This window comes from Gobius niger, assembly GCF_951799975.1.
Source record: "Gobius niger genome assembly, chromosome: 4".
Taxonomy (NCBI): Eukaryota; Metazoa; Chordata; class Actinopteri; order Gobiiformes; family Gobiidae; genus Gobius; species Gobius niger.
The window spans coordinates 8,409,078-8,436,669 of NC_136855.1; the positions used below are offsets into that span (position 1 = coordinate 8,409,078).

Genomic DNA, 27,592 nt, shown 5'->3' on the forward strand with positions numbered 1-27,592 from the left:
AAAAACATTGGATTTGGGCATTAGAATGGTGATAAAAAGCATTATATTTGACTTTTCCTACTTGAAGAGAAGTGAATAAATGATACTGTATGCCTCATATTGTTCTCCTCCTTTCTTCCCCTCTCGTTCATGTCTCCAGCTGTTTGCACTGATTTTCTCCATGTGTCTGTTCCGAGGGATCCAGTAAGGCCCAGAAGAGCCGAGGACATGAACACTCCTTTACAGACTGTATCTAATAATGTGCCATGTGACTTTTTTATATACATATTTTTATGTATATTTATCTGGCTTTGACACAGCGCACTGAACGTTTTCAAACACTGTCGTAGATGTTACTGATCAAGCACAAGGTTCTTTCTCCTTATGCTTTGAGGAAACCTGTGCTGAACAAGTTGTTCCACGGCTCTTTAGTTTACTTTTATACAGTCCCCAAGTAAAATCCTCCCAGCTACATCTGTTTAAATCCAGTCTGCTGATAAAAGATTGTTTGTGGTTGATGAAGCCTCTTGAGGCTGGCAGCTGTGGAAATAACTTATCCAAAAACTAATTCCCAGTTTCGATTTACAGCGTGATAAACACACTTTGAACCATAGATTTAATATAGAGATCGATGATTATCTATTCAGCCCCATTCATTGTACTGGTCCCGAGTCGTCGCTGAAATTAACATGGCTGCCAAGTCTCCTACGAAGCCTGTTTCTTCAGAGGGCAAAAAGGCGGGAAGCTCCTCCCTCGCCGACCGGCTACGAGCCCCCATAGTGCTTTAGAGCCTGTCAATCAGGCTCTAAAGCACTGAAAAGGCTTCCACTTTTTAGTGCTGATGTACAAAAACCAGTGCGGTTATAAATGTCACCCAGCCCTGTGTTGGTGCATGGGTCATAGCGATTTTTAGAAAACGGAAAACTCTGGAGCCAGGCTTTTAAGCAGTGCTAGGGAAGGTGCTCATTGAAACACTGTTTACCAAGCGTCTTTTGGAGCCGTCCCTATCCACAAGAGGGCGGTATTACAGCCATGTCAGTTCCACGCCATGAGGTTCATAGAGAAGAATTAACCTGGCTAACGTCAGACTGCTGTGTGTCCTCGAATCATTTCGAACTGCACAGCAGCCTGGGGAACATGGCCGAAAATTTCGCATGGATTTGGGAACCAATCACAGAACGAGGAGGGACGGCAAGACGATGATGAGCTATTCGATATACGGAAGCTTGTAGTTTATTTACGGATCAAACACGACCGGACGCAACGCTATTTTTCGATCAAACTTTAGGCCGTGGTCTAAATAGTTTAGCTCGAAAGTTTACAGCGGGTACGTCATCGGATACAATGATACGATTGCAGCAAAAACTTTGCTCATATTTGACTTAAAGCTGCCATGCCCTTAGGTCATAAGCGCCACTGCAGGTCTCAGAGCATGTTGCGTTTTTTTACTCATTAATTGTCCGTGAGAGTAACTACTACACTGACAGAAAAGACAAACTTGGCTGTAAACACTGCTAAAGTGGCTCGCAGTTAGCTTTGCCCGTTAGCCTGTTAACTTCTTATTCGTGATTCTTTTAGCGTGTATAGTGCCTCCAACCTGGAGGCAGGGAAAGTTGCAAGGGTGGTTTTCTGGCCAGAGACACCAGGGGGAGATGAAAGACCCCCCAATCATCCCATTAACACCTGTATTAGCCCCAGAGGGACTACAGAAAGGGTTTATTAAGGTAAACAAGTTACTTAGTTCTTCTTTAAAGGTTAAAGTGAACTTAACTGTCCCTGTAGAGAAATTTATCCGAAGCATTTGACCCGTCCTTCACAGTTGCATGGTGGTGCAACGGTTAGCGGGTCCTGTAGGTTTAACCACCACTAAGAACATGTACAATAGGCCCGTATAAATGATGTGTGTGCGTGAATGAATAGTGGTGATCAGATGGGCCGTTGGTGCAGATGTTTGCAGTTGTGACAGCACTTCTGTCGTTCTGCCTCAGGGGAAACTGTAGCTCCACACGTAGCTCATCACCACCGAGTGTGGAGTGAATGAAGAGCAAATCCCCTAAAACTTCAGGCGACTTGTGCCATGTGAAAAGTGCTATATAAATATAAATGTTTTGATGCCGCTGGGGCAGCCTGTCAGGAGCAGTGGGGAACGCATTGCAGTGCTCGGGGACCATGCTGCTGGTCAGAATCATCTGGCTGGAGGATTGACCTATTGAGCATGTTTTTGGTTGATGGGGATACCGGCGCACCCGGAGGAAACCCATTCATACAGGGAGAGGAACTCCACACAGAAAGGCCTGCACGGTCCGGGCATTGAACTCACTAACCCCTCAGCCACCGAGCCACAGCGGCACAGAGGACGAACCGTCTGTCTTTGTCCTGTTGACACTGATGAGCAGTTGTACATTTTCAAATACAGAGATGAATGTTACATGTAGAGAGGAAACGGTCGATAACTACAATAACAGTGCTCTACTTCACTGGACTGTGAATGTGAAATGTTTTTGTTATTTATTTAAAGTGAAATTGTGTAAAATATTGTACAAATGTGTATAGCTCTGTGTAAAAATGCCTAATGTCACACTTTGTTTTGCTCTTGACAAACAAAGCTCTTACTCATGAATTTACTCTATCACTAAACCAATGTGTTTTTTTTGTTTTCAGTCATTGAACTCAAAATGAATCCGAATGAATTCAAGGGACTGAACCTGTTTTTGCTGGAATCTGTTTTTGCTTTTGTCCCTGAAAGAAAACAACCATTTACTCAATGAAGATCCACGTTTGTGTTAATGGACAACAATGAACTGTGCTGGATTTATTGTGTTTTTGCGGTTATATCTTTGTCTGTGGTGTATTGTGCCTTTCTTTAATAAATATGTACAGCTTGAGACCGTATGTTCTTTATTTTTTCAATTCACTGATTGCCTTGTTTTTCTCACTTTCCTTCACTTGAAGCCAATGGAACCGTCTCAATCTCGAAAAGTCTTCTGAAAGGAGTCACTAAAAGCTGGAGCTGTAACTCGACTCCCGCTTCCATATGTTCTTCACTTGCCCCAACGTGTTTGTGTGTGTGTGTACCATGAAACCAATGGAAACAAACGCAGTAAAGTGAAAGTACAGGAGCCACTGTCGCATTACGAGACAGAACTGGACTGAATCTTGTTTATGAGAGGAGGAAAAACCCACAAGCTACATTTAAAAAAACAAAGTACCAGGATGGATCAAAGTTAGGGGTCATCGGGCCGAGTTGAAGGGCTAGACGGGCTGCATTTTGCCCCCGGGCCTGAGTTTGCCCACTGCTGTCGAGTTGTAAATGAACATTTGTTGTGCATCTGTGGTGAACAACTGATAACGTGAACAACCTCTAAAACACGCCGGGTGGGGCATCTGCAGTTGTCTCTGGCTATAGTTTCAGATTTTTCTGCGGTGTTAGTTTTGAAATGACCATTGGATGAAAATCCCGCCATGGTGGCTATAGAGCACTGTCACCTCACACCAAGAAGGTCCTGAGTTTGATTGTGTGGCTTTTGTCGTCTCTACACTGCAAAATAGAATAACACAATAATTCAAATTTGAGTTGTTTTGCCTAGTTAGGTGCTTAAGCTTTTGACCTCGACCAATTTACCTGTTCCGAGACTCATTTCAATGCATTTTGTCTTTATTTCAGATAATTTCTTTTCCAATGGGGCAAGAAAATTGCTCTTAACTTTAACCAGTGAGAAAAGTCATTGAAAAAGTAAAGTAATCTTGGTCACATCAGGGCGAAAAAAAGTCTAAATGAGTCAAAACCACTCAACACAAGACAACTTTTCTCAATTCAAGTCATTTAAGCCCATGCTCGATATTTACTTTTTTGTAGTGTACACTCCAAAATGAATATCTAGATTAGTTTAAATGTCTCTAACTGAGCATTATCGTTTATATTTCACTTGTTTGACTAGTTGGGCATTTGAACAACATTATTTCATTATTGTTCCGAGATGTTTCTGACTCGTTTTAATACATGTGCAAAACAAGTAGCTCGTGCAAAAGTGGTTCAGCAGTAGAGACAGTCACGCATTGTTTTCTTTACTCACGCAGCATTCTCACATTTACATTTCGGATTTAGGACTAAAATTGGATACGCCATGCCCGTAGCTAAGTCATATTGTCCTGCTTGCACTCAGTATTTTCCTGTCTAGTGAAAACCATTCCAAACAAGTAATATTCTCAACTCAAGTCATTCAAACCAATGCTCGATACTTAGTTTTCATTCAGTGTAGATTGGTCGTTGCCTTAGTAACCCATTAGAAATAATGCCCAGCTCTGGCAGCCATGTTGCAAAAATGTCCTTTGCCTTTGATAATATTACTTTTGTGTGTAAAAGGGGTGCAAAAATATCTAACCACTGTCGCCCATTTGTTCCTAATTGATATTAGGCGTTGAAGGGTGTTTATTCATTTCATTTTTTGTCAATGGATAAACAACGGAGTCTATTTTGGATCATGTTCAATATTTTTAGACTTGTGGAATTACATTTACATGACTGTTTGTGGTTAATGATCTTCCGCATTGTTGTTCTGGGGTTTCATCTGAGCGACATCATCACTTTCCCCTCTAAAAAAGCCCTTACTCATTCTCAGAGGATGTGCGCACTGCAGTTGGCCAGAAGCAAAAGTGATAGTGTGGTGAAAGCTGCTGCTCTGGGAGCTGCTGTGGGGACTTAAACCATATCAAAAACTAATCTGGAGCCTGTGTTACAAAAGAAAACACACATGGGGTCTGCTGAGCTGCTTCTGGGCTTCCTCGTCTTCCACCTGGTCAAAGGAGGTAAAGTATCAACATCAGTGAGGTCTGTTTTTATGTTTGTAGTTTCATTTAATCAGCAGCATTGTTGTGATGTATCTAAGAGCCATGATATGCAGAATACTGGATACTTGCCTTAAAATGTATTTAGTAAACATAGTCCAGTACTTTGCCCAATCCGAGTATTGTATTCTGGATATTTGGAACACTTTCACATTGATTTGCACTTTATTGAGGCGATTACCTCAAACAGGAGTGAAAGTGGGACAGGTCATGTGATGTGACAGACAGGGAAATGTAAAACTTATGAAGACACATCCTTTTGCTATTTTGAACCAAAATCACACTCACACAGGTCACAAAATATTGTAATCCAGAGAGTTAGGAAAATTGTACATTTCATGCAAAATTGCCTTTCATGCAATGCTTCGAATCTATGCATTTATCATTATTATAAATGTGGAAAAAGAAAGCTGAGGAGTGAGATTTGGAATTTGGATATAAAACGGACAAATTAAATACTTAAATACATGTTGCATGTGCTTTGGACCACACTTTTTATATTTTCTATGAAATGTTGATTTAATGCCGACAAAACAAGCGTCAATTTTTTTCAGGAACATTTGAGACAAAGCCTTTAATGACTCCAAAACCTCGGAAACACTTGAGGATAATTTGTTATTCTCTGTGTTAATCTAACTTTATTGAAAAAGTGGGCCATTATCTAAATACAGTGGGAGGCAAAAGTGAGGACACTGTGTGGAATTTCTTACATTTCTGCCTAAAGTGGACATAAAATGTGGTCAGATCTTTATTAAAATTACTGGCCTGTTGCATGACATATACAGTGCCTCTCGAAAGTATTCATACACCTTGAACTTTTGCACATTTTGTCATGTTTACAACCCTAAACATAAAGATTTCATTTTGATTTTTTTACAGAACGTTCACACACAAGTAACCGACAACTGTGAAGTGAAAGCAAAATGATACATGATTCTGTTATTTTTCAAAAAATAGAAAAGTGAAAAGTGGGGCGTGCATAAGTATTCATACAGCATTTTCTGAGTGCATTAAATTGCCTTTATAACATTCCTAATGACTCCAGAATGTTCACACCTTGGCCTAACGGTTAAATAGAGGCCACCTGTGTGTAATCTACTCTCAGTTTAATTTCAGCTGTTCTTTTAGGCCCTCAGAGCTGTGGTCGGAGTGTTTTGGTCACTAAACAACATCATGAAGGTCGAGCTGTGGTCGGAGTGTTTTGGTCACTAAACAACATCATGAAGGTCAAGGAGCACCAGAGAGGTCAGGGATAAAGCTGTGGAGAAGTTTAAAGCAGCATTAAGTTATACAAAGATTTCCCAAGATTTAAACATCTCCCGGAGCACTGTTCAATCCATCATTCAGAAATGGAAAGAGTAAAGCACCACTGCCAACTTACCAAGACGTGGTCGTTCACCTAAACTAACAAACTGAACAAGGAGAACACTGGTAAGAAATGCAACCAAGTGCCCCAGGATAAGTGGAGGAGCTGTGAAGTCCTGCCGCTGAGCTGGGGGAATCTGTACATGGGACAACTATAAGTCGTACTCTAAACAAATCTGGCCTTCACAAATCTGGCCTTCATGGACGAGTGGAAGAAGAAAGCCATTATTGAAAGGAGGCTATAAGAAATCCCGTTTGAAGTTTGTAGAAGTCATATGGAGGACACAGCTCGATGTGGAAGAAGGAGCTTTGGTCAGATGAGACAAAAATGTAACTTTTTGGCCCAAATGCAAAACGTTATGTATGGAGCAAATCTGACACTGCTCATGGTCCTGAGTGCACCATCCCCAGTGTCAGATATGGTGGGGGGAGCATCATGCTGTGGGGCTGCTTTTCCTCAGCGGGGACTGGGGAGACTGTAAGAATAGTTGTGAAGATGGATGGAGCCAAATACAGAGACATTTTGGAGGAAAACCTGCTGGAGTCAGCAAGAGAACTGAGGCTGGGGCGGAGATTCACCTTCAGCAGGACAATGACCCTAAACACAAAGATAAATCTACAATGGAATGGTTCAATAAAAACATATTAATGTGTTAGAATGGCCCAGTCAAAGTCCTGACCTAAATCCTATTGAAAATCTGTGGAATATTGTGAAAACTCCTGTTCACAAACGCTCTCCTTCTCATGTGACTGTTTTGTAAAGAGGAATGGGTTAAAATGTCAGTCTCTACATGTGCAAATCTTGTAGAGTCAGACCCCAAAACACTTGCTGCTGTTATTGTAGCAAAAGGGGGTTCACAAAGTGTTCATTCATGCTGTATGAATACTTATGCAAGCCCCACTTTTCACTTTTCTATTTTTTGAAAAATAACAGAATCATGTATCATTTTGCTTTCACTTCACAGTTGTCTGTTACTTGTGTGTGAACATTCAGTAAAAAAAATCAAAATAAAATCTTTATGTTTAGGGTTGTAAACATGAGAAAATGTGCAAAAGTTCAAGGTGTATGAATACTTTTGAGAGGCACTGTATTAGTAGGAGACGGTCACAGGTTGCGTTCCAGTGCCATCACAACATCATCATAATTGCTTCTCAATTATTTTCTGTTGCTCATGTAGTCGTCCTGTCTCCTGTATTGTTTTGTGACTTTGATGTGTCTTACTGTTAATGATCAATGTGAAGTTTCACATCAGCCTGTCTAGGGACAACAGAAAAAAGGAAATGGAAATTAGCCTATGACTAAAATCCAACATATTTACATACAATATTTTATATGTACTGCCCTATCTGAATAAATAAATACATTCCGGCCCATTCATAGTACTGATCCTGTGTGGTCTGTGAAATAAAGATGGCTGCTCAATCTCCTCCTACAAAGCCTGTTCCTTAAAGGGTTAAAAGGCTACAAGCCTCCACAGCGCTCCAAAGCCTGCGATCATAGATTTAGGCTTCAGCTTTTTATTTCTGATATACAAACACCAGCGTGGTTAAGGCCATATTACAGCGAGCCCACCGTTGTCACATGGGTCATAGCGTTGTTTAGAAAAAGAAAAACTCTTTGTTACCAGGCTTTAAGCAGCTTAAACGAGGCCGAAAGCGACCAATTCTGTTTACCAAGTGTTTTTTGGGGTCGCCCCTGACCACCAGGGGGTGGTATTACAGCAAAGTCCACTTCCCGTCATGAGGACCAAAGAGAAGTGCTTTCCTCAGCCATTGCCGCTCTTACATCTCTGCACACACGTGTTTTGTGAAAGTTTATGACCTCACTTCACCACAGTTACTGACAAAACCTCTGCTTCTTGCAGACGGTACAACATATTTCTCTGCCCCGGGACGACCCGCCACCCTGCCCTGTCCGTACCACTATGAGGACCTGTCCCCCCTCCCCGAGCTGTCCGTCCAGTGGAGGAGCCCACAGAACCAGCTCCTCTGCCACTACGTCAAACACAAGGCCTTCCTGAACTGCTCCGAGGGCTACGGTCTGTCCTACAGCCCGGCCCGGATCAACCTGACCGTGGAGCGGGTCCAGGAGCGCGACTACGGGACACACCTCTGCTCCGTCAACAAGAGGCACGAGTTCACCGACAGCCACGTCAAGCTGCAAAGGCCAGAGGAAGGTGAGGGCGTCCTTCTAAGGGGCTGGTGCAATGTGATTTGGGCAGCTCCAACAGCTGCCCCCACGACCCAGAAACGGAAAGGTGGAAGATAGATAGATAGATAGATAGATATTCCCTGAAAGGGCCCCATGAGCCACACTCGCCCCCCCTCCCCCACCTGCTTATCAGAGGAGGAGAGAGAGACACGCAAAGCAGGTGTTGGAATGAAGAGAAGTTCTGCTTCTGATAGCAAAACCAAAAGAAAATAAGTAGAAAGAAAGGGGAGCAAGCCAGCAGTGAGTGTAATAAGTGACTGTAGTTGTTTGTCTCTGAAGTGCCTTCTTTTTGCTGCCACCATTGTTTGCCACACAAATATTATAAACAAGCTCGCGTTCATCAACCCCCCACCACCCAAGTCTTTCTACTTAAATGATTAAATAAGTAAGATAAATAGTTTTTTTTTTACATTTATAAACTGTTTTGCTTTTTCAGAGTCCGTCACTCAGCTCCCAGGAAACGGAGTGACTTCTTCAGGTAAAAACTTGTAATGTTGATCATGAATACATCGATACATTCAGTTAGTGTTTGTTAATGTCTCTGCAGGTCACTGTTGGACTCTGCTTCCTTTCCTTCTCATGTTGGTGCATTACAATCTGCACAGATGAAGACGTCAGATCCACCACTGAATCCATATTTATTCATTTTAAGGAACACTGTGGTAACAGAAAGCTCCCTGAACCATTGCTTATAGAGCTGTGTGTTATTTAGGGCCTGGGAGGAGGTGTGTCCGAGCAGACAAATGGTTTACTAGAGCAGTGTTTCTCAACCTTTTGGAGCCGCGACCCCCATTATAACAGGCAAAGAGGTTCGTGACCCCCCCCCGCCCGGGTCACACCGTGGGAAATAGGAACATTAGTCTACATATTTCTTAAAAAAATAAAGAAAAAAATCAAATGGCTGAAATAAAAATCATCAAACTACGAACAAATAATGCAACTCTGGTAAAATAGCACACACATGCTACAATAAAACATCAGATTATATGCTAATGAAAATATGTATATTTTATCTAAATGATCTGGCGACCCCCCAAATTTGTCTCGCGACCCCCTTGGGGGTCCCGACCCCCAGGTTGAGAACCGCTGTACTAGAGTATGAGTGTGACGATGACACAGACCCTGCTATTTTTGGGATGAGTTATGAGCCAGTTTTCACCAATAAAACTCCCATATTTAAATGAACGCTTGTATTTATTGTGTGGATGTTTATCAGTGTGGATTTGAGGGCAGGCTGTCCCTCGGGGTTCTGGGATTACATTCACAATAAATTACGATGTTTAAAATGTAATACTGTTCAGTAGTGCTGCAGGTGAATGAAACTATCATGCAGTTGTGTGCTGCAGAGATGGCCTCATTCCAAAATGGATTAAATTCTATTTCTATTTCTTTTTTCCGTGCAGAGTGAGAAGATATATTTTTGGACACCTTATAAGCAATGAAAAATATGTTTCCACTTGCCCTTGTCTTTTTGGTAAAATTGTGCAATTATACCATAGGTAGCGTTCACGTGACATCACAACATTCTAAAGAGCCAATAGTTTAAAAAATGTCCAATTATTTTGTCAGAAAAACTTCAAAAAGTGTTGACACTATATGAAAACATGAGCGTGATGTTGTCCAATAGAAAGAGCTTTCAGACACAAAAATAAGATCAGGTTTGTGAATCCAATCAAATACTGATGAGGAAAAACATTTGTCATTTCGAAATGAGTTGTATTGGCCCCGCCCTCCACCTGACATTATGACATCATCACCGCCTATTGTTCCATTAGAGTGGCAACGGTAAGAAAATTCAAGAAAGACTTGGGAGACAAACCAGTGATAAACTTGAACAAGCCGTGACAAATCAAGTTCGGTATTTTATTGAAAGTAAGCAATAAATAATACTGTGATAAAAATAGTTTATAAGTACTCAGACTGTACATCGATGTTACAGGATCACAGCTGAAAAAGGGAAAGGCAAAAAAAAAAAAAAAAATACCAGCAACATGATTTGTGCAGAAAAATGACAAAAAAACAAAAAAACAACTAGATTAAAACATTAACTTTCAAAAATCTACAAAACAAAACAAAAAGTCCTCTAAGGTTCGTCATCATTGGATATAGAACAACTGGAACCTGTGTTAAAGCGCAGACGAGACGAAAACAGACGGGAAAGAAAAGAAAAAAAAAAAAAAATCGTCACCATGTTCAGGATCATAACGTTTTACAACAGGCTAATAACAACTCAGAAAACAGTGAATAAATAGAAGACAGTACAGGAATTAACACACATAAGGCTTGAGGTACCACGCTGTGCAGAAGCTTCAGGCAGGCTCGGAAAATTGCACGTGTACTTTTAGATTTTCTTGTCAAAATGTCGGTAAAGGGTGAGGTAACTAAGGTGATCCGGGTAAGACATATTTGGCAATTTTTTAAAGATTTTCGAGACTTCTAGGTCATTCCACGGACCCTTTTCCGTACCTGGACCCCATTTTGAAGTCCTTTTGACCACTCAAAAAGATAGATGATGGTTTTGAATTGCTTTGGTCACTTGAGCCCCATGGATAGCTTTGAGGTTTGGAATTGCTGACCATATTTATAGATTTAGAACAACTTTTACGATATCCGTGGATCACTTCTGTACATCCCGACACACACTGTTCGTTTCTCCATCAAACTTAATTCAAAACCTGCCTTAAACGTTTGCACAGCGTCGTAGCGTTGACAAAGTGTTTCAAAAGTATATCGAAAGTTGAATCGCTCCGCTCTGTTGGGTTTTGCGGTCAAAGCGGTGGATCGACTTTAGGCCTCGGTGAAGTTGGTCCGTTAAAAGTTCAAATAGGTGCAGCAGTGAACAGCAGTCCCTTTCTTTTTGCACATGCGCTCTCGCCCTCCGTTTGGGGAGTTTCATCGACAGTTTTCTTAGTAAAGGGATTTGGTGCGGGATAAAAAGTTGAGGATCCGACCATGCAACTTTGAAAGATTCACCTGGAAATGACAGTTTCACGTCCGTTTGCATCCGAGTTTGATAAAGATATGGCTTTACGAGATATTTGGTTTCAGAGGATATGGGTGAGGGAAAGAGAAAGGGGAGTAAGCCTTTCTAAATGGGATCAGTCAGTAGGTTTACAAGCTGTTTACAGGGGCATCGCTTTAAGAGGAACTCACTTTTACATTTTCAAGTCGTTAGATGCTACTTCCGGGTTTGCGATTGCTTAAGGGGACCGGGAGGTTCAAGACACTTCAGACACCTGCATGAATGTGGTGCATGAGTTGGAGGCATAGATTGGCAGCCTTGATAAAGACTTGATAGAGAAACAATTGACCTTTCCGAAAAGCCCTGCCCCACTTAATAACTGTTGCTAGCTTCCTGCAGTGGAGGGATACATTTAAAATGTCCAACATTAGCACAGTGGTTACTGCTCGTGCTTCACAGTTAGAAAGTCCGGGTTCGATTCCCACCAAGGACCGGGTCTTTCTGTGTGGAGTTTGCATGTCTGTGTAAGTTTCCTCCGGGTACTCCGGTTTCCCCTACCACTAAAAACACGTACAATAGGCCAGGATGAATGAGTGTGTTTGAGAGTGCGCATGGGGGACAGTGGATGGAAATCCGGTGTGGCTTGTTCATTAACATGCACTGTCCCGACCAAATAAACCAATAAACTAAACTAACAAAGGGGGCGTTACAACTACGGAGGCTAAAGCGTCGGTGAACCGTTGAAACAAACTGCTTGTTGAGTGGTGCTGAATGGTGTTGCAGTGCATGCGCAGAACTATCGGCACATTTTCCAACCAGCATTTTCCATTTAAAACTGTTCATGTTTATCAAAGAACCTTAGGGTTAGGCTTAAAGGGACTATACGGAGTTTAAAAATGTTAAAATGATGTATTTTCCTCTCCCTACATGTTCCAGCCATGTCCTAATGTGTAGAATGAGCTCAGACCTGTTCACCACAACTGCCTCTAAAATCCTGCACTGTCACTCAAAAGGTCCGAAGTGCCGTCATGCACAAGCTCAATATAGAAGGTGCAGTTACGTGTATGACCTGAGGTGGCAGTAGTGAGTATAAAATGGCCAACTTGCATCTAGCCCCTTTAAGTCCTGTAAAATAATGTAATACAAAGTTTTAACACAGTTCACACGAGTAACTAGCTCTGGGCACATGTGCAGTGGAACTTTCTGCGCCTCTCGACGGAACAACGTTCTCATGTGAAATCATTAAAACCTCCTCCAGCACAGCTTTGTGGACTAGTCAAGCTCTTCACTCCCGGTTCGACGCTGCTCGGCTCTTGGGCGTCCGACTGATGAGCAGCAATGACAACAAGAACATCAGAAGTCAGAGCATATGACGCCAAAGAGCTAAGAGTTGTGGCTAAACCGCAGATGGGAGGTTTTTGTTGGATTATACAATACGACAGATTATTATAGATATTAGTGAAGGTGGAGTTGATTCTCTATCAGGTCTAGCCCCACGGCAGCTGTGGCTACAACAGGAGCTTACGAAAACCCATTATGGAGTGAATGAATAAAGCAAAGTGAAGCGTCTTGGAGTGTTCGAAAAATGAGTCCAATGCATTGTTATTGTTATCACCAAAGTCAATATGATGTGCAATCCCTCCAGAGAGCAGCATGTTGATATGTTAAACTGACAGATGTTCAAATCAGCGTTTTACCGGTGATAAAAATGTGTCCGCCGTGACCACAGCTCACACTTCAGATATGAGCCTGTAAACGCACTGACTGATCAGCTCGATATAGTGTCACAGTGATAGTTTGTCTGATACTGACGCGATGTCTTGACCTAGAAATCTCCATAGTGTTGTTTTTTTGTCTTTTAAGAAATTACAACAACAAAAAAAGCACATCCAAATAAAAAGGGGAGAAAGATACAGAAATTGTACACTTTAAAATTGATTAGATTTTCCATTATAGAGAAAATAAACATCTTTTTTTTCTTTTCTTCTTCTTCCATAGAATCAGGATTATAAAAAACGGTTAGACAAAAGTTTCTCGGTAGAAATGTACAAACTTGGTTAAAACATTCAGTTATATATATTTATATTAAGCTTAATATCAGGGCACAGCGGGGGAAACGAGTCTCTCTTGATTAAGAAAAAAACGACGAGGTAAAAAAGATTATACATAGAAAGTCTAAAAATCTGTTACATGTCCCATTGGTTTACATAAATATTATAAGAACAATTTGAATAGCTCTATGAAGGTCTCCTATAGGGAAGCTTGAGGTGAGTGGAACAGTCTTTTTTCTGATTCAAATTTAGTGTAGAAAAAAAAAAAAAAGTTTCAGTTCATCATTCTGGTTTTAAATGCAGGGAAATCTCCTTCATCTTCAGACCAGCGGTTACCTATAGAAATAATGAGGATAAACTGAGAAGAGGAGAGAGGTGTGGTGGAGACGACAGACAGGAGCAAAGAGAGGAGAGAGACGGAGATGGACGGAAAGAAGAGAGAAGAAGAGAAGAAGAGGAGAAGAGAGAGGCGTGGACATGCGTTATTAAAGCAGGAAAAACTAACTTGGACAAATAAAGCTGCTAACACAGACAGTGAACAGCTGATACATTAACATTCAAAGAGCTTTTATACAAACAATTCACAAAGGACAGTGAGGTTCAGTTCAGACCTTTAACCCACAACTTAAGGGACAAAAAAAAAAAAAAAAATCACAAAAAACAGACAAAAAAGTGACAAAAAAACACACTAACAACGCAAGAAAAAAAAATCTTAGATCAGTTTTGCAGGTCTTAGCTTTCAAATCAGGCTTGCACTGGCCTATAGGCTGTAAGCTCCAGTCCAGAAGCTTTAAGATCTGGGCAAAGCCGAACTGGAGAAAGTTTGCTCGGTTAAAGTGGGAGTTGAGAGGTTAAAGCCACATCGTGTAACGCTTTGCCCAATAAATAGAATAAAAGACAAGCATTTAATTTATTACATATATTTTTATTGTTGAAAAAATCTAATAAATGAAGTGTTTTTGCTGAGAGGGACTCACCTCTCCTCAGACATGACGGTAAAGTTTACTGGGAGCCGGACATCTCCAGCTCGTCTCCATGGAGATGTGGGCTCAAGATGGCCACGTATGAGATTTAAATAGTTTAGGTCGTCATCCAAATCCATTCTTTGATCACCCACTGCAAAAATAGCATTTTCTGCATCGATCTTTAGGAGCACGTTCTGTATTGGCCGTGTATAATACAAAATCCTCCGCAGCGTGTCTTTAAATAATAAAATATTTTATCACTTTTAGTCATCAAAATGTTATGTTGCCGACTTGCAGACACTGAGAATGAAAGACAGACTTTAACTCAGCACTTATTTGTCTGTGGCAAATAATTATTTCTTCCATCACCAAAATCGTTCATTCTAAAAAATGGCACAAGTTAAAGGCACACCATGTAACATTATGGATTACACAGTTGCCAGCGATACAAAACATGCTCCTAATGACCGGCTGGATACAGATAAGATATTATGGGTTTGGATGAGGACCTAAACTATTTAAATCATCTCTACCAGCTGGAGACGTCCCACTACCAGTAAACTTACAGTCAGGTCTGAGGAGAGCAGAGCCGCGAACAAAACGTTTGTCTAATCATTTCTTAGGCATTTTTTATGGAAGCGTCCTGGTTTCACTGGTGTATGTGTTCTTTTTTTCCACTAGTATCACGCTATTTCAAGATCAATTCATATTCGTACAATATACGGATCACATTATTTCATGACACCAATTTGTTATGAAATAATCAAGTTATTTCGTGACACGATGTGACTGTGGTTTGTTGGTTCTGGACGGCAGTGTGTGCAGTCTGAGGGGGCGGGATCATTTAATACAGAAAAATGATCTTTTAGTTGTGACATTCTTTTGCAATTTTTATGTGACAAACTGCAGAATAACCAAGTATCAAACCAAGAATCTATTCCAAATGTTGCTTGGCGTAGCTTTAAAGCAGTACTAAGTAACGTGTTTACCTTAATAAATCCTTTTCGTAATCCCTGTGTGGGGTAGTACAAGTGTTTCTGGGATGATTGGAGGGTCTTTCATCTCCCCCTGGTGTCTCTGACCAGAAAACCATGTTTGCAACTTGACTGCCCCCGGTCCGGAGAAAGCAATACACACTAATGGAATCACGAAGAAGAAGCTAACAGGCTAACGGGCAAAGCTAACTGCGAGCTAACGTCACTTTAAACAGTATTTACAGCCAAGTTTGAGTGAAAAAAAATATTCCCATTGTATAATTGGATGTACAATATCCCTCTCTCCCTTCGCCTTTCTTGTCAGCGTATTTACTCTCCAAGACAATTAATAAGTTAAAAAATCGTAACTTGCTACTACACCTGCAGTTGCGCTTATGGCCTCTAGGGGGAAGAGTTACTTAGTACTGCTTTAAAGAATGACATGTTTAAAAGCTGTACATGTATGTGCGAGCTGACTTTATATTTTTCATGATAAACAACTCTATTATTCTGAATCTCTTATGGCACCAGAATAGGATTGTCTAATTGTGCATTAAAGTGGGTTAGCATTACTATTTTGGTGCCATAAGCAAAAATGTAACACAACACAAATAAATCTCATCTTTTGGACACACAAAAACAAAAACAGATTTAATCTCAAATGGCCGAATCTGAGCTGAACCACACTGTGCTGCCCAGTAAAAGTCCTCCTTATGTTTCTAGGTGGAACTTACCGTTGTGTTAACATGAGTAGGTCCTGACTGTGGCAGTGTCCAGCCTCTGTATAGACTGACTCCCTGTGTTTGTGAATCACATGCAAAAACATGCCGTTAGTCACAGCATTACGACATCAGGCCGAGCAGCACAGCCTTTTCAGAGGAATTAAGAGAAAACACATTCATTCAGATACAGGTTTAGAGGTCATTACAGACTTAGCGACAGAAGAGCCGGAAAAACAGGCGTGCGATATGAAAAGAGGGGGACAAAAGTAGAACTCTGGGACGTTTTTGGCTCCTTTAGCTGTGTGGAGTGCTCCCTTACGAACTAACAGTAACTCCTGATGAACCTCCATTTCTTTCATGTCCTCACGATTCATTGGGCTCAACATATTATGCAAGTGTCAAACAAAAATGTCATGTGGCAGCAAACAGATTAAAGCCATTTTACAAACAATAAAACTTTAAATAAAATTTCCCCATACTGTGTCCATATACTGATGTTTCTCTTTGATATTGTGATATAAATTCTAGCCCAAATCGCCCTGTGCACAATAAGATAAAACACTGCGATTCTTATTCACTCCACAACAACTCATTTCAAATAATCCACGCACAAAAAGTCCCAGAGTTCCACTTTAAAGATTGATCAGATTGTAAAGACTTGATTATTCTTACCGTCTACAGGGTTTCTCTTTGGCTGCGGGGCGGGGGAGCCGGCACTGGTCACTCTGAAGTTGGCCGGTAAAGTGTCCGAGGCGCCCAGTCCCCTTACGTCTTTGGGCCTGAACTTCTTCCTCCACGACGGGGCGCGGCGGAAGTTCTTATCGTCGTCCTGGGACAAGAACGTGAAGCATTACAGTGAAAAGAAGCAGTTTCGTGGCATTTCTGTGTTGCTGGATGTGTGTGTGTGTGTGTGTGTGTGTCGTCACCTCTTCCATCCGTCTGTCCGTGCCAACAGAGAGGAGGCTGTTGAATTCACGCTCGAGGGTCGCTCTGGCCTGAAAACAAGCAGGAGTTTTGTGGAGTTTTTTGATGTATATTGTTGTAGTGATCATTGTTGGAGCAGCGGTCATACCTGTGTGTTCTGTGTTGGTATCTGCAGCAGTAGCGCCAGCGAGTTGTGGTCGAATGCCTCGTCTAAAGCCATGAGCGCCCCGTGGACCCCGCTCTCGTACAGGTTTCCGCTGTACTCCTTCAACCCGATCGCCTGCACCCAACTGACCACTCGCTCGTTGCTCCACACCAGCACGTCTGCAAGAAAACACAACAGAAATCATTGACATTTGTATCGGCAGCTTCACAGGTGTTACACAGATGACAATGTGGTTACCTTTAATATCGAATTGACACTCTTCTCTCAGCCGCTCCAGCTCTTTCCTGTCGTAGTTTAGCCTCCGTAGACTCATGACGCCGCACTGAAAACTATTCCTGTGACGCACATAAAGATTAAGATGAAATCAGATACAAAACCAGAAGGAAATCAAACCCGTCAAAGGCACATTTCCGTCATCCTTTGTTTCACCTGTGGAAGCTGTCGACCATCTTGAGCTGCCCCCTCAGGTCCTTTTTGGTCAAATGGTCGAGCATCCGGGCGTCCACCAGGGACTCCATGAAGTACGAGCGATACTGCGGCAGACCCAGGCTGGGCAGCCACTCGTTCCCGATCCACTCGTGGTTCATGTCTCCGTACGCCAGAGTCTGTCAGAGGGAGGAGGCGTGTCAAATGCTGCGTACGGTCTTAGCAGAAAGACAAAGGAGCATTGGGGGCATCTATGGACTAAGAAAGCTACGGGTGTTTAATCATTAAGAGAGTAGTCATTGTGTTTAGGGAAGGCGTTTAAATTAGGGCTGCCATGTATGAATAATACAATTGATATTGATTGCTTAAGTGTGAATGCTTTTAAACACTCAAGGTTCATCTTGATTTGTCTCGTCTGGAGTGAAAATCAATAGAATAGATGATCGAAAGTAACATGATATAGATAGAACAAAATCATTACCTTATTGAGACACAAAGATCTGGCAATATATTGACCATTATGTTTGTGATTAATTAGCAGCCGTAACTTAAAAGTCAAAAAAAAAAAAAAAAAAAAACGTTTGTTAGGAGATGATTGTCGGGGTTTTGAGGAAGAACAGATTTTTCAAACCTGAGCCCAGCTACCATCGTCATCCTCCTGAGGTTAGCACGGTTAAAATGTGAGAAGAAAACACAGGCGGTTAGTGCGACAACGGTGCCGTGTTAGAGGAGGCAATTATCAAAACAACAGAAACGTGCAAAGAAACGATCCAAGGCCACAGTAAAGAAATAAACAGGATTATCGGTAACAGAGAGACGACCACTACTGCTAGAAACGGCAAAACTAGTAACTAATCGAGCAAGTCCATACAATTATATGCTGAAAAATGTAAACTATTATTTATTTATCAAACATGTATTTTACTGAGATAGCCCTTCATTGTTCTGGCTTATAAAGGAGCAGCAGCGAGTTCAAATTAATGTGTTCTAAATGCAACCAACATGCATCTATTGTTTTGAAAATCGAGGTATGAGGGAAAATGTGGGTATTTAAAAGCAAGATGGACAGTCTGCTTTTGGAGAGATTTATCTTTGCAAAACATGGAATCAAATGTAATTATTTTCAGTGCTGCTGTAGACTTTAGCGGTGGCTGCCGTAGCATTAGCATGTGCCGGTGTGTCGCATATAAGCCTCATTTTATTTACTTATTATAGAAAATAAGACTGTTTGGCGGGCCAGGCCATGTGACAAACAGCAGAAGTCTGAACAGTATTCCCTTTGGTACGATACGGGGGCCGGTAAGAACCCCTGCTGAGGTCCTGGTGAAGATGGGGAGGAAGGTAGAACTGAGCCGAGCGGGGCTGATGGACACAGGGCTTTAAACATTTAAAGAGGGGTATTATGCTTTTTTCAATCCCATAGCACCAGTCTATATCACACTACAATGATGACCAAACCTTCTGTTAGTCTGTAGATGCAGTAAATTAGAATAACTGCCTTGTATAAAATTGCTCTCTCAAAATGGCTGTAGTGAATGTCTTGAAATAGGCCTCTGTCTCTTTAAGAACCTCTGAGCCTTTCCGACACGCCCCCTCCACACGCTGTCTGTGGCATCAGTGGGGAGGGGGTTCTGCTGAGAAGCAGTGGTTGGTTACTCGGCTGGTGACGAAAGCTCGGAGGCGTCTCCAGGAGGTGGGGGCGTTCCTAGGAGGACTCAGGCAAACCTATCCCTAAAACGGCCGCCATCAGAGTTTTTACAGATTACTCAAAAATACGTGAATGTGCCAAGGCAACACTTCAGGCATGTTTTTAATGAGGGAATGACAGAATAACATGATGTAAAAAAAATGTTGAAAAAGTTGATTTTGCATAATACCCCCCCCTTAAAAGTCTGTGAGTGCTCCGGTCTACTTCTCCAAGTTAACCTCTTAACCCCTACTTCACCCGAGTCTTAGCTTTCAAATGAGGCGTTACACTGGCCAAGCTCTCCAGTCAAGGAGCTTTTAGATTTGGGTAAAGCCGACGCCAGTGACTCCAAACACTGACGTCTGAACCCAAAAGTGCATGAATAAACGGGCCGGGATGAATGAGTGTTTGAGAATTTAGCCTATTGCTTTCAGCTATTTGAATAATGATCTTTTTCAAAATGGAAAGAAATGTGCTACAGCTACAAGAAACAATGAACTCCTCTACTTCTACTCAAACCAGACGGAGAATAGTCACCACAGTAACGGACTAACCGTGGGAGGAGTCGCCGCCAAAGTTTCCATCTCTTCGTGAGTGACCCAAATGTTGCCCGTGCTCTGACCACGCGACCCACCACAAACATGCCAGAGCCAATCAGAGTGCGGGAACGAGAAGGGGGATCAGGAAGTACAGAGGGAGGAGAACACAGAGGAGCGGAACAAAAAGAGCAAAGAAGAGTCTGTTTAGTGTTATTGTTGTTAGTGCGAGGAAAACATGAAAGTCAAATTCAAAGGAGTTGCTCGTCAGATACGGCGAGGACCAGAGGTTATTAGCACAGCCTTTGTCATTTAGCAATTCATTAGTGTCAACATGCTGGACAAAACCACGGACCAGTCGGGTATGAGAGAACAACTGTTACCGGTGGTGACAATAACGCTTTATGACCCACTAAGCAGCCAAATGTATTTATTACTCTTTCAATCAGGATAGAATCACGGCTACGACCATTGTTGAATGTCTGATCTGTTGATGTCTGTCGCGGCTCGTCTTTGGCTGTATGACAGTTCTATAGTTAAAGGCACACTGCGTAACATTTTGGATTCTACTGTTGCCAATACAAAACGTGCTCCTGATGACGCAGCGAGACTAATACCAGGAGTAGTTCGAAATCCGCGCAGTAATCTTCACTTTACTGTGCGGATGCCAAATTACTCCTGGTATTATTACGCCTTACAATATAGTCCCCCCTTTTATCCGCTTAGAAAATCCACATTGTTTAATTTTGTGTAATTATACTTTGTAGTGTAACACTTCATGTAACCATATTTAAATAGGGAAAACGTGGAAGAGCTTGGTAGCTTCTATCTTGACCTGTTTTGGAGCTATAGTGGAGAGGGGGAGAGGCTAAATGCTAACGCCGTCTGCGCTGTGTTTACGTGACTGAAGGCACGGGTGAAGACCAGACAGGTCCTAGAGAACTCGTCAAAGCTAAGGTAAGAACATATCTCAGTATGTAAAAACGGCGGCCTATTCCTTTAAAATAAATGCTTGTAATTTGATTCTATTTATTTGGGTGAAATGTTACTTTAATTTTCACCCTGCGTCACAATGTAACGTTTTTGGACTTACAGCAAAAGATTAATCGGTTCATTGGTTAATCTGTACAGTGTAAAAATAAATTGTAACACATGCCGAAGAAATAAGATAGTACCATCTGAGATCAAACTCAGATGGTACCATCTTATTTAACTGGGCAAATACGCATTAAATGTAGTAACTGTTTTCTACAATATACAAGTCTAAATTGTTTATCATTATAATAATAATAATAATAATAATAATAATATTAATACTAATGGCTTAAACTTGTATGGCGCTTTTCAAGCCTGTGTTACAAAGTTTCTCAAAGCGCCACAGTGTCGTCCTTATTCATTCACACCATACTTGCAATTAATATAGCCACAGCTGCCCTTTGAAGCAGACTGACGCCAATGAGACACTGCCAGTGGTTAACAGTTCCTTGATAATCCTTCGGTAAGGAAACCAATTAATTGGTTTACAGTCTAGACCAGGGGTCACCGACCTTATTTCAGCTGAGGGCTACTTTAAGAGCATTAAGTTGTTCGAGGGCTACCAGTTAAAAACAAATCCTAAAGACTTAAAGTAAAACTGTTCACTTATAGGATATTGACCCCATATTATGTTAAAATAGCTTTATTTTAAACTTCAAGAAAATGAAGTGTTTTACACTTTAGAAAAAGTCCCAAGGGCTACTGGACATGCCCAAAAGGGCCCCTGGGTGCCCGCGGGCACCACGTTGGTGACCCCTGGTCTAGACTGTATAATCTATAAAGGAAAAAACCTCATGAGCGCCAGTTAACCCAGATCTTTTCGCCATCATTATTTGTCAAATCCATACCATTACCTGTAAGGACAAAATGCTGATTGGTTTTACAGAGGTAGTTAGAATTTCTTGCCGGGCCAGTATGACATGTATCTGGCAGCTTTTAACAATGCAAATTTGTGTTTTTATTATTTTCTTTCTACTAATACTACTACTTCTAACTAAGATTTAAGGAATTGCAAACACAAATCTATCTATCTATTTATCTACACAAATCAAACCAAGGTGATTCTAACGGTTTATGATTTCTTCAGCGCGAGTAACCTACCTCATTGTGAAGTGACTGAAAGCCCAAACACAGCACATTTCAAATACAGCAATTCTTTGTTCTACATTCCCGCCAATTGTGCAAGAAGGCCTGCGTCACTGTGATTACCGTTCTGGACGTGGGCGGGGCGGAGGGGCTGGTGAGGGACATGATTTCCTGAATGGCCAGTCGCAGTTTTAGGCGATGGAGGGGGTTGCTTATGCCGATCTCCCGTTGAATTTCCGTGTCCGACAGAGCTGACATGATGGCGCCGCTCTTCACGTTGGCTCTGCAGGCTGCCACGTACCAGGCGGGCATCCCCACCCACAGCTTGGAAAACAAAAAATATGTATCACTTAGAGAAATCTCCATGCTTTTACATAATGTTTTTAGTTTTCAAGGCAATTTACTTTTTTGAGCTTATAACAATGTTGTTCCCAGGAAAAGTTGTGGTGCTTTTTTTGTTTTCATGTTATTTTTAGTGAAGAGCGTCTTACCTCGAGCCAAACCACTACAGTTGGTCCGTCCCACTGGGCGAAAGGTAAGCCCTGCCTACGAGCCTCTTCCAGAAGCTCATGCCTAAAGAACACAATAGTTATTTGACAGACGTAGCTGTCGACAAAATGAAATAGCCAATGGAAGCCTTGAAATTCATCAATGGTTAGAGTTAACTCTCAAAACACGCTTAACACATGCAGTTTGTCAATGCAAGAGCAAATGAGGGAGAGAAACATAGAAGTTATAGGAAGTAAAAAACCCGGGAGCAGAAAGTGGCCCAGGCCAAATAAGCCCTAAATGCCGACTTGAACACATGCATGTGGATTTGTACAACTGGTACATTTTACGTGTTTTAGTATTTAATTTAAGTATCTTAAGGTGAGTAATACACTGTTATAAAATAGTGGTTGTTTGAACACGGCCAATTCTGAAAGTGGCAGAAAAGTACTGGGCGCGATTATAAAGTCTCCTTATATTCTCCTGAGATTGACCTGGTGATTTTGATTACATCTCCATTAGTTCCCCATTCCCACTGTGTTTCCATGAATATGAGCTATTGGCCATCCCGGAGTTTTCAATGGGAAGCGCACATCCTACTGTACGTACCAATCCTTTAACGGGACCAATTTGACATAACTATAGAAAGTAGTCAAATGACAATGTATAGATTTTGTGATCCCGGTATTTAACAGCATGTTACAATACTGTGTATGTCGATATTGATGACGTCATGCATATTAATGAACGTCATGCGTCTTATTGAGGCTGCAGCGTTCCACTGCTTTCACCAGTAGAGGCTAATAATGGTCTATACAGTCAGGAACTAGAGGGCAGCACTACAATTAAAGCTCTTGGATAAACACGGTCACACAAATATGTTACTGTAAATTATAGTCATTTTAATCCTAAATAATTTTACATATTAGTCAAATCCTGGTTAGAACAGCATCCTGGATATGTTTACATGCGTTAGAGAAACCAGGACATTAGTAAACACTACAGTATCCTGGATATTTAGGCTCCAGAGGGGGCGGGGCTAATGACAAATGCGGTATTGAGCTTAAACGCTGAGCAATGTTGCTTTTCTATTTCTCCAAAAACAGAGAAAAGAACTGTCCAAGGAATCACTTTAAGTACATCAGTGCATTAAGCAGCAGTAAACCAGGATACTGCGTTTACGTGGCAGTGTCTCCTGGAAACTGCTGGAATATCCCAGTGAGAGGATCCTGGTTTCTCATAATCTGGATATTGGTGTAAACAGGGAACTAAAACCAGGATACTGTGTTTACATGGACAGAGACAAAACCAGGAAACTTAAAATCCCTGTAAGTAACCAGGATACTCTCTCGCATGTAGACACACTCAATAAGAGTAACTTACTGGTTAACTTATGCCTTTGAGAAATTTTGGCTTCTTGTTTAACGTAAATGAAGTGATACCACGGACTTCAGACAATCAATCGGGCCATTATCAGTGACTGAGTCAGCGATCATTGACCAATTGTTAGAAAAGGGAGAACAAAGCCACAAAAGTAGAATGTAGAATGTAGAAAGAAGTAGCTCAAAAATAAGGGGAAAGAAGTCAAAATGTTGACATTCATCTTGGATACCGTTTTCAATACTGCGCACAGTTAAAAGGGCATCTGAAAAGTGTTCTATCTAGTGCAAAGAGCGTAACTGCATTAAACAAGCTGGGAAAGACCTACAGACCTAGAATGGGAGAGCTGGAAAGGGCACAGGCAATACTTAAGCTTATTTCCCGTGTTTAAATCCATGCTTGGTAAGAAAATGCGCACACATTCAGAGTTAGTTTCCCGGTTGTGAGAAAAGCATTGCAGGGCACAGACTTAGGTCCTGGGACTGGGTTACGGTCATTATGAGCGAGGAAGGTGAGAAGCGAGAGGTCAAACCAAGTCAAATCAACATGAACCAACTTACCCCGTCTTTGGACTACACATGAGGTGATCGAGATGAAACAATGGGACAGAGGGAGGCAAATTAAAACAATGATTGGACAGCGCAGAAGATTAACGGGAGCAAAATGGTGATAATGGAGCGTGTGTTTGTGCACAAATAACGTGAATGATGATGAGGGGTAACGATGAAATGGAATGGTGTAGAATGGAAATATGACAAAGTGAGAGAGATACAGCAGGTGAGTGAATATGTGGAAAAGCAGTGAATATAACACTATAAGAGCTTTGTGAGAATCTAATTTAAAGAGACACTACAGGCAAGCGATATCACGTAACATTTGGGATTGACGTCTCTCTCTAAATACAAAACTATATCCTTACACAGACACAGGATTTGTCAGAGTCAAATGTTTGCGTAAGCTTTTAAGTAAAGTAGTTTTCTTTTTAGCTTTTTACACGAGGCGGTGGCTTAAGAACTTCTGCCTACGTGCACTCAAACTCTAAACAAGAAAAATAATCATTGCACCCAGTGTGAAATTAACCAAGAATATATTTTGTCACCTAAAGGAAGACTATCAAATTGATATCTTTAAATTAAGGTTTTTAAATGAACCTGCAGTGTCTCGCCTTCCAAAACAAAAAGAATTCAAATGTGACACCCACTTTTTCTGGAGTTTCCTGGTTTTCTCGGCGGTTCCCGACAAAGTGCCCACCCCTACACCGTCTTTAGGAGAGCTCTCTGCCTCAGGGGTCCCGGCTACGACAGACAAAACACAATGATAAAGACTTTACATGTTTGAAGCAATCTTTATCACAAAATGTCTTCTCTGGCTTGAAAACCTGAGGAAAAAGGCGTGCCGTTTACAAAGTATCGGTGTTGTACCTTGGCTGGAGGAGTCTCTTCCTGGAACGCTGGGTCGGCCCTTCTCCTTCTTCCCAAACAGGCGTCCGATGGAAGACTTGATGCTCTTCTTTTTGGCCGCTTTGTTGAGCGAGTCCTGGCTGCTGTTGCTGCTGCTGGGATTACTGCCCTGACCGTCCTGGAGGTTGGACAGGCTGCACACGCAAAGGGCACGGGCAGAATTTTAAAGTCAACGTTATGGGAAATATTACACGGACTAAAACGTTAACATTTTACATGTATTCCTAAAAGTAGCACCTACAGACGCCACATTTTGTTTGTCTAGTACTTCATTTTTTGAAGGTTAAATGGTTAAATCCATGTATCGCAGTACTACATGTGGTGAACCGGTCTCCCTCACCCTCTGAAGTCTCGGATGTCCTCGTGGCTGGCGGCGTGTCCTGCTTCTCTGTTCAGACGGATGGAGCGAGGCGTGGAAGGGGGGGAGCTCTCGCAGTGGATCGTGGCCTTGTCGTCCTGTGCAGACTGTGAGCAACACAAGCTTTTAGCAGCATATACAAATCATCCAAAAACATTTACTCGAACTAAAAAAAAGCAAAAACACATATGGGGGCATCTTAATAACTTATTATATCTCTGAAAGGGCTAGCTTAGTTCAGGAGTTCATTAAGAATAGCATGAAAATGATCTACAAAGTGCTTATTTTTGTGTGTGTTTCAGCCACAAGGGGTCACCAGTCGGCAGTTTGTGAGAGTAATAGAAATCTGCCAAACTTGGATGCCATTATGTACATTTATCACTTTAGACATGAACTACTGAAAACCTTTGAGCTATTCTAAGTTATTAAGGATGCATATTGAGCAATGTAAAAGGATGTAAAAGGATGTAAAGTCTGCGCTAAAGACGAGAAATGAATGGAAGGTGGTTGTTTGGCTAAAACTAAATGCAAAAAAAAAAAGAAAAAGCAGAAATTGTAGAGAAATGATGGTACAGTAGTGAAACATTCATCTGATTATTAGGTTAAGACGTTCTCTACGGGTTTACAGGTTGTGTTCAATGCATTACTGAAGTGTAAGTGAATTTGCAAGTTAAAATGAAGTCTAAAAAGAATTACAGCTTGAGAACGATGTAACTGCTTTAACCGAGCATCTTTTCTCTAGTTTGACTTTAGCCAAATCTAAAAGCTTCCTGGAAAAAAAAACCCTCAAAGTACAAAAACAACTGAACTGAACAGGAGAAAATGTGCTCGGTTATGGCTAAATCATTGTGATTAATTGTTCAGTCCTGGTTCAGTTATAAAAACGTTGCTACTCCCCATGTATTTACAATGGCCCCTGCCCTGTATGTGAGATTTTGGCTTCATCCGATTGTAAAACATGAACACAACCTGCTTAAAAAAAGGGGGCAGGGAGCAGTTACTAGGTTACCTTCCTGCGATGCTTGCGCAGGTCACTAGGCTGAAGCACAGTGCAAAAAGGAGAAAGAGAGAGGGATTTTTTTAGTAATAGACACAGATGAAACGCGGTGAAACCAAGCCATGCATCATACAGACAATAAAAAAAATGTGGTTCGGATTCAGCTTCAAAGACTTCAAAAGGGTTAGATCCACTGCAAAGAGGAGATGAAAGGAGGAGGTGGTTATTTTCACAGCAAATTTTACAGGAGATAAAGAGAGATCAGGTTCAAAGAGAGACCTCACAAGCGACAACAAAACAATTTCCGCATCAAACGACTCGGCAATTACGCGCATTGCAATTTTCAGTTGGTAAACTTAAGAACGCCGGAATGTTTGTGGGGACTTCTTTAACCAGCATTTAAAAAAAAAGGGAAGGTAAAAAAGGGTTTTGTGTTTTGTGTGTGAGCCAAATACTTCATTTAGCTTCCAGATCTACTTTATTATGAACCAAAAGAAAAGCAACACCTGGATTTAAGGGATTGTTCTGATCTGGAGCTGCTGCAGTTGGTCAGGTCTAGGTTCAGCAACTCAAAGAACGAGATCAGCTGACCTGAATATCCTGAATGACCAGGTTATTCCATCAATGAGTTTGTCTGCCACAGAGTCCAGATCTGAGGCCCTTTGGTATTGTAATAATACCAGGAGTAATTCGAAATCTGCGCAGTAATCTTCACTTTGCTGTGCGGATGCCAAACTACTCCTGGTATTATTACGCCTTACAATATAGTCCCCCCTTTTATCCGCTTAGAAAATCCACATTGTTTAATTTTGTGTAATTATACTTTGTAGTGTAACACTTCATGTAACCATATTTAAATAGGGAAAACGTGGAAGAGCTTGGTAGATTCTATCTTGACCTGTTTTGGAGCTATAGAGGAGAGAGGGAGAGGCTAAATGCTAACGCCGTCTGCGCTGTATTTACGTGACTGAAG

At 41.5% G+C, this 27,592-nt stretch overlaps 3 protein-coding genes across 8 annotated transcripts in view; 2 read left to right on the top strand and 1 right to left on the bottom strand.

Annotated features, from left to right (window-relative positions):
* Positions 1–27,592, top strand: part of LOC306961962 (tetraspanin-18B-like) — an 87,912-nt gene that overhangs the window by 24,670 nt on the left and 35,650 nt on the right. The window contains exon 8 of one of the 2 annotated variants that reach the window (XR_013792800.1): positions 140–268. Coding sequence is in view for 1 of the 2 variants with exons in the window: in XM_079554938.1 (XP_079411064.1) it covers positions 140–187 (48 nt within the window). In the remaining variant the exon portion in view is untranslated. Of the gene's footprint in view, positions 1–139; positions 401–27,592 lie in introns of those variants that run through there. The other variant, XM_079554938.1, reaches the window with a different exon arrangement.
* LOC306962130 (uncharacterized protein) lies at positions 4,731–9,118 on the top strand (the record flags this gene model as incomplete). Its single annotated transcript, XM_079555199.1, has 4 exons — positions 4,731–4,785; positions 8,055–8,366; positions 8,838–8,879; positions 8,949–9,118. 4 exons carry the CDS (start codon positions 4,731–4,733, stop codon positions 9,008–9,010), a joined length of 471 nt encoding a protein of 156 aa, XP_079411325.1. The 3' UTR covers positions 9,011–9,118.
* ppfia1 (PTPRF interacting protein alpha 1) overlaps positions 13,098–27,592 on the bottom strand; it is a 41,122-nt gene continuing 26,627 nt past the window's right edge. The window contains exons 17-31 of one of the 5 annotated variants that reach the window (XM_079554887.1): positions 26,632–26,661; positions 25,605–25,729; positions 25,226–25,398; positions 25,006–25,099; positions 22,427–22,508; positions 22,059–22,259; positions 19,833–19,895; positions 18,223–18,249; positions 17,595–17,770; positions 17,403–17,500; positions 17,148–17,323; positions 17,002–17,070; positions 16,748–16,904; positions 16,088–16,150; positions 13,098–13,772 (exon numbers count right to left, since the gene is read on the bottom strand). In XM_079554887.1, coding sequence (XP_079411013.1) covers positions 16,095–16,150; positions 16,748–16,904; positions 17,002–17,070; positions 17,148–17,323; positions 17,403–17,500; positions 17,595–17,770; positions 18,223–18,249; positions 19,833–19,895; positions 22,059–22,259; positions 22,427–22,508; positions 25,006–25,099; positions 25,226–25,398; positions 25,605–25,729; positions 26,632–26,661 — 1,527 coding nt within the window. In that variant the 3' untranslated portion in view covers positions 13,098–13,772; positions 16,088–16,094. The remainder of the gene's footprint in view (positions 13,773–16,087; positions 16,151–16,747; positions 16,905–17,001; positions 17,071–17,147; positions 17,324–17,402; positions 17,501–17,594; positions 17,771–18,222; positions 18,250–19,832; positions 19,896–22,058; positions 22,260–22,426; positions 22,509–25,005; positions 25,100–25,225; positions 25,399–25,604; positions 25,730–26,631; positions 26,662–27,592) is intronic. The other 4 variants (XM_079554886.1, XM_079554890.1, XM_079554888.1 and 1 more) reach the window with 4 other exon arrangements.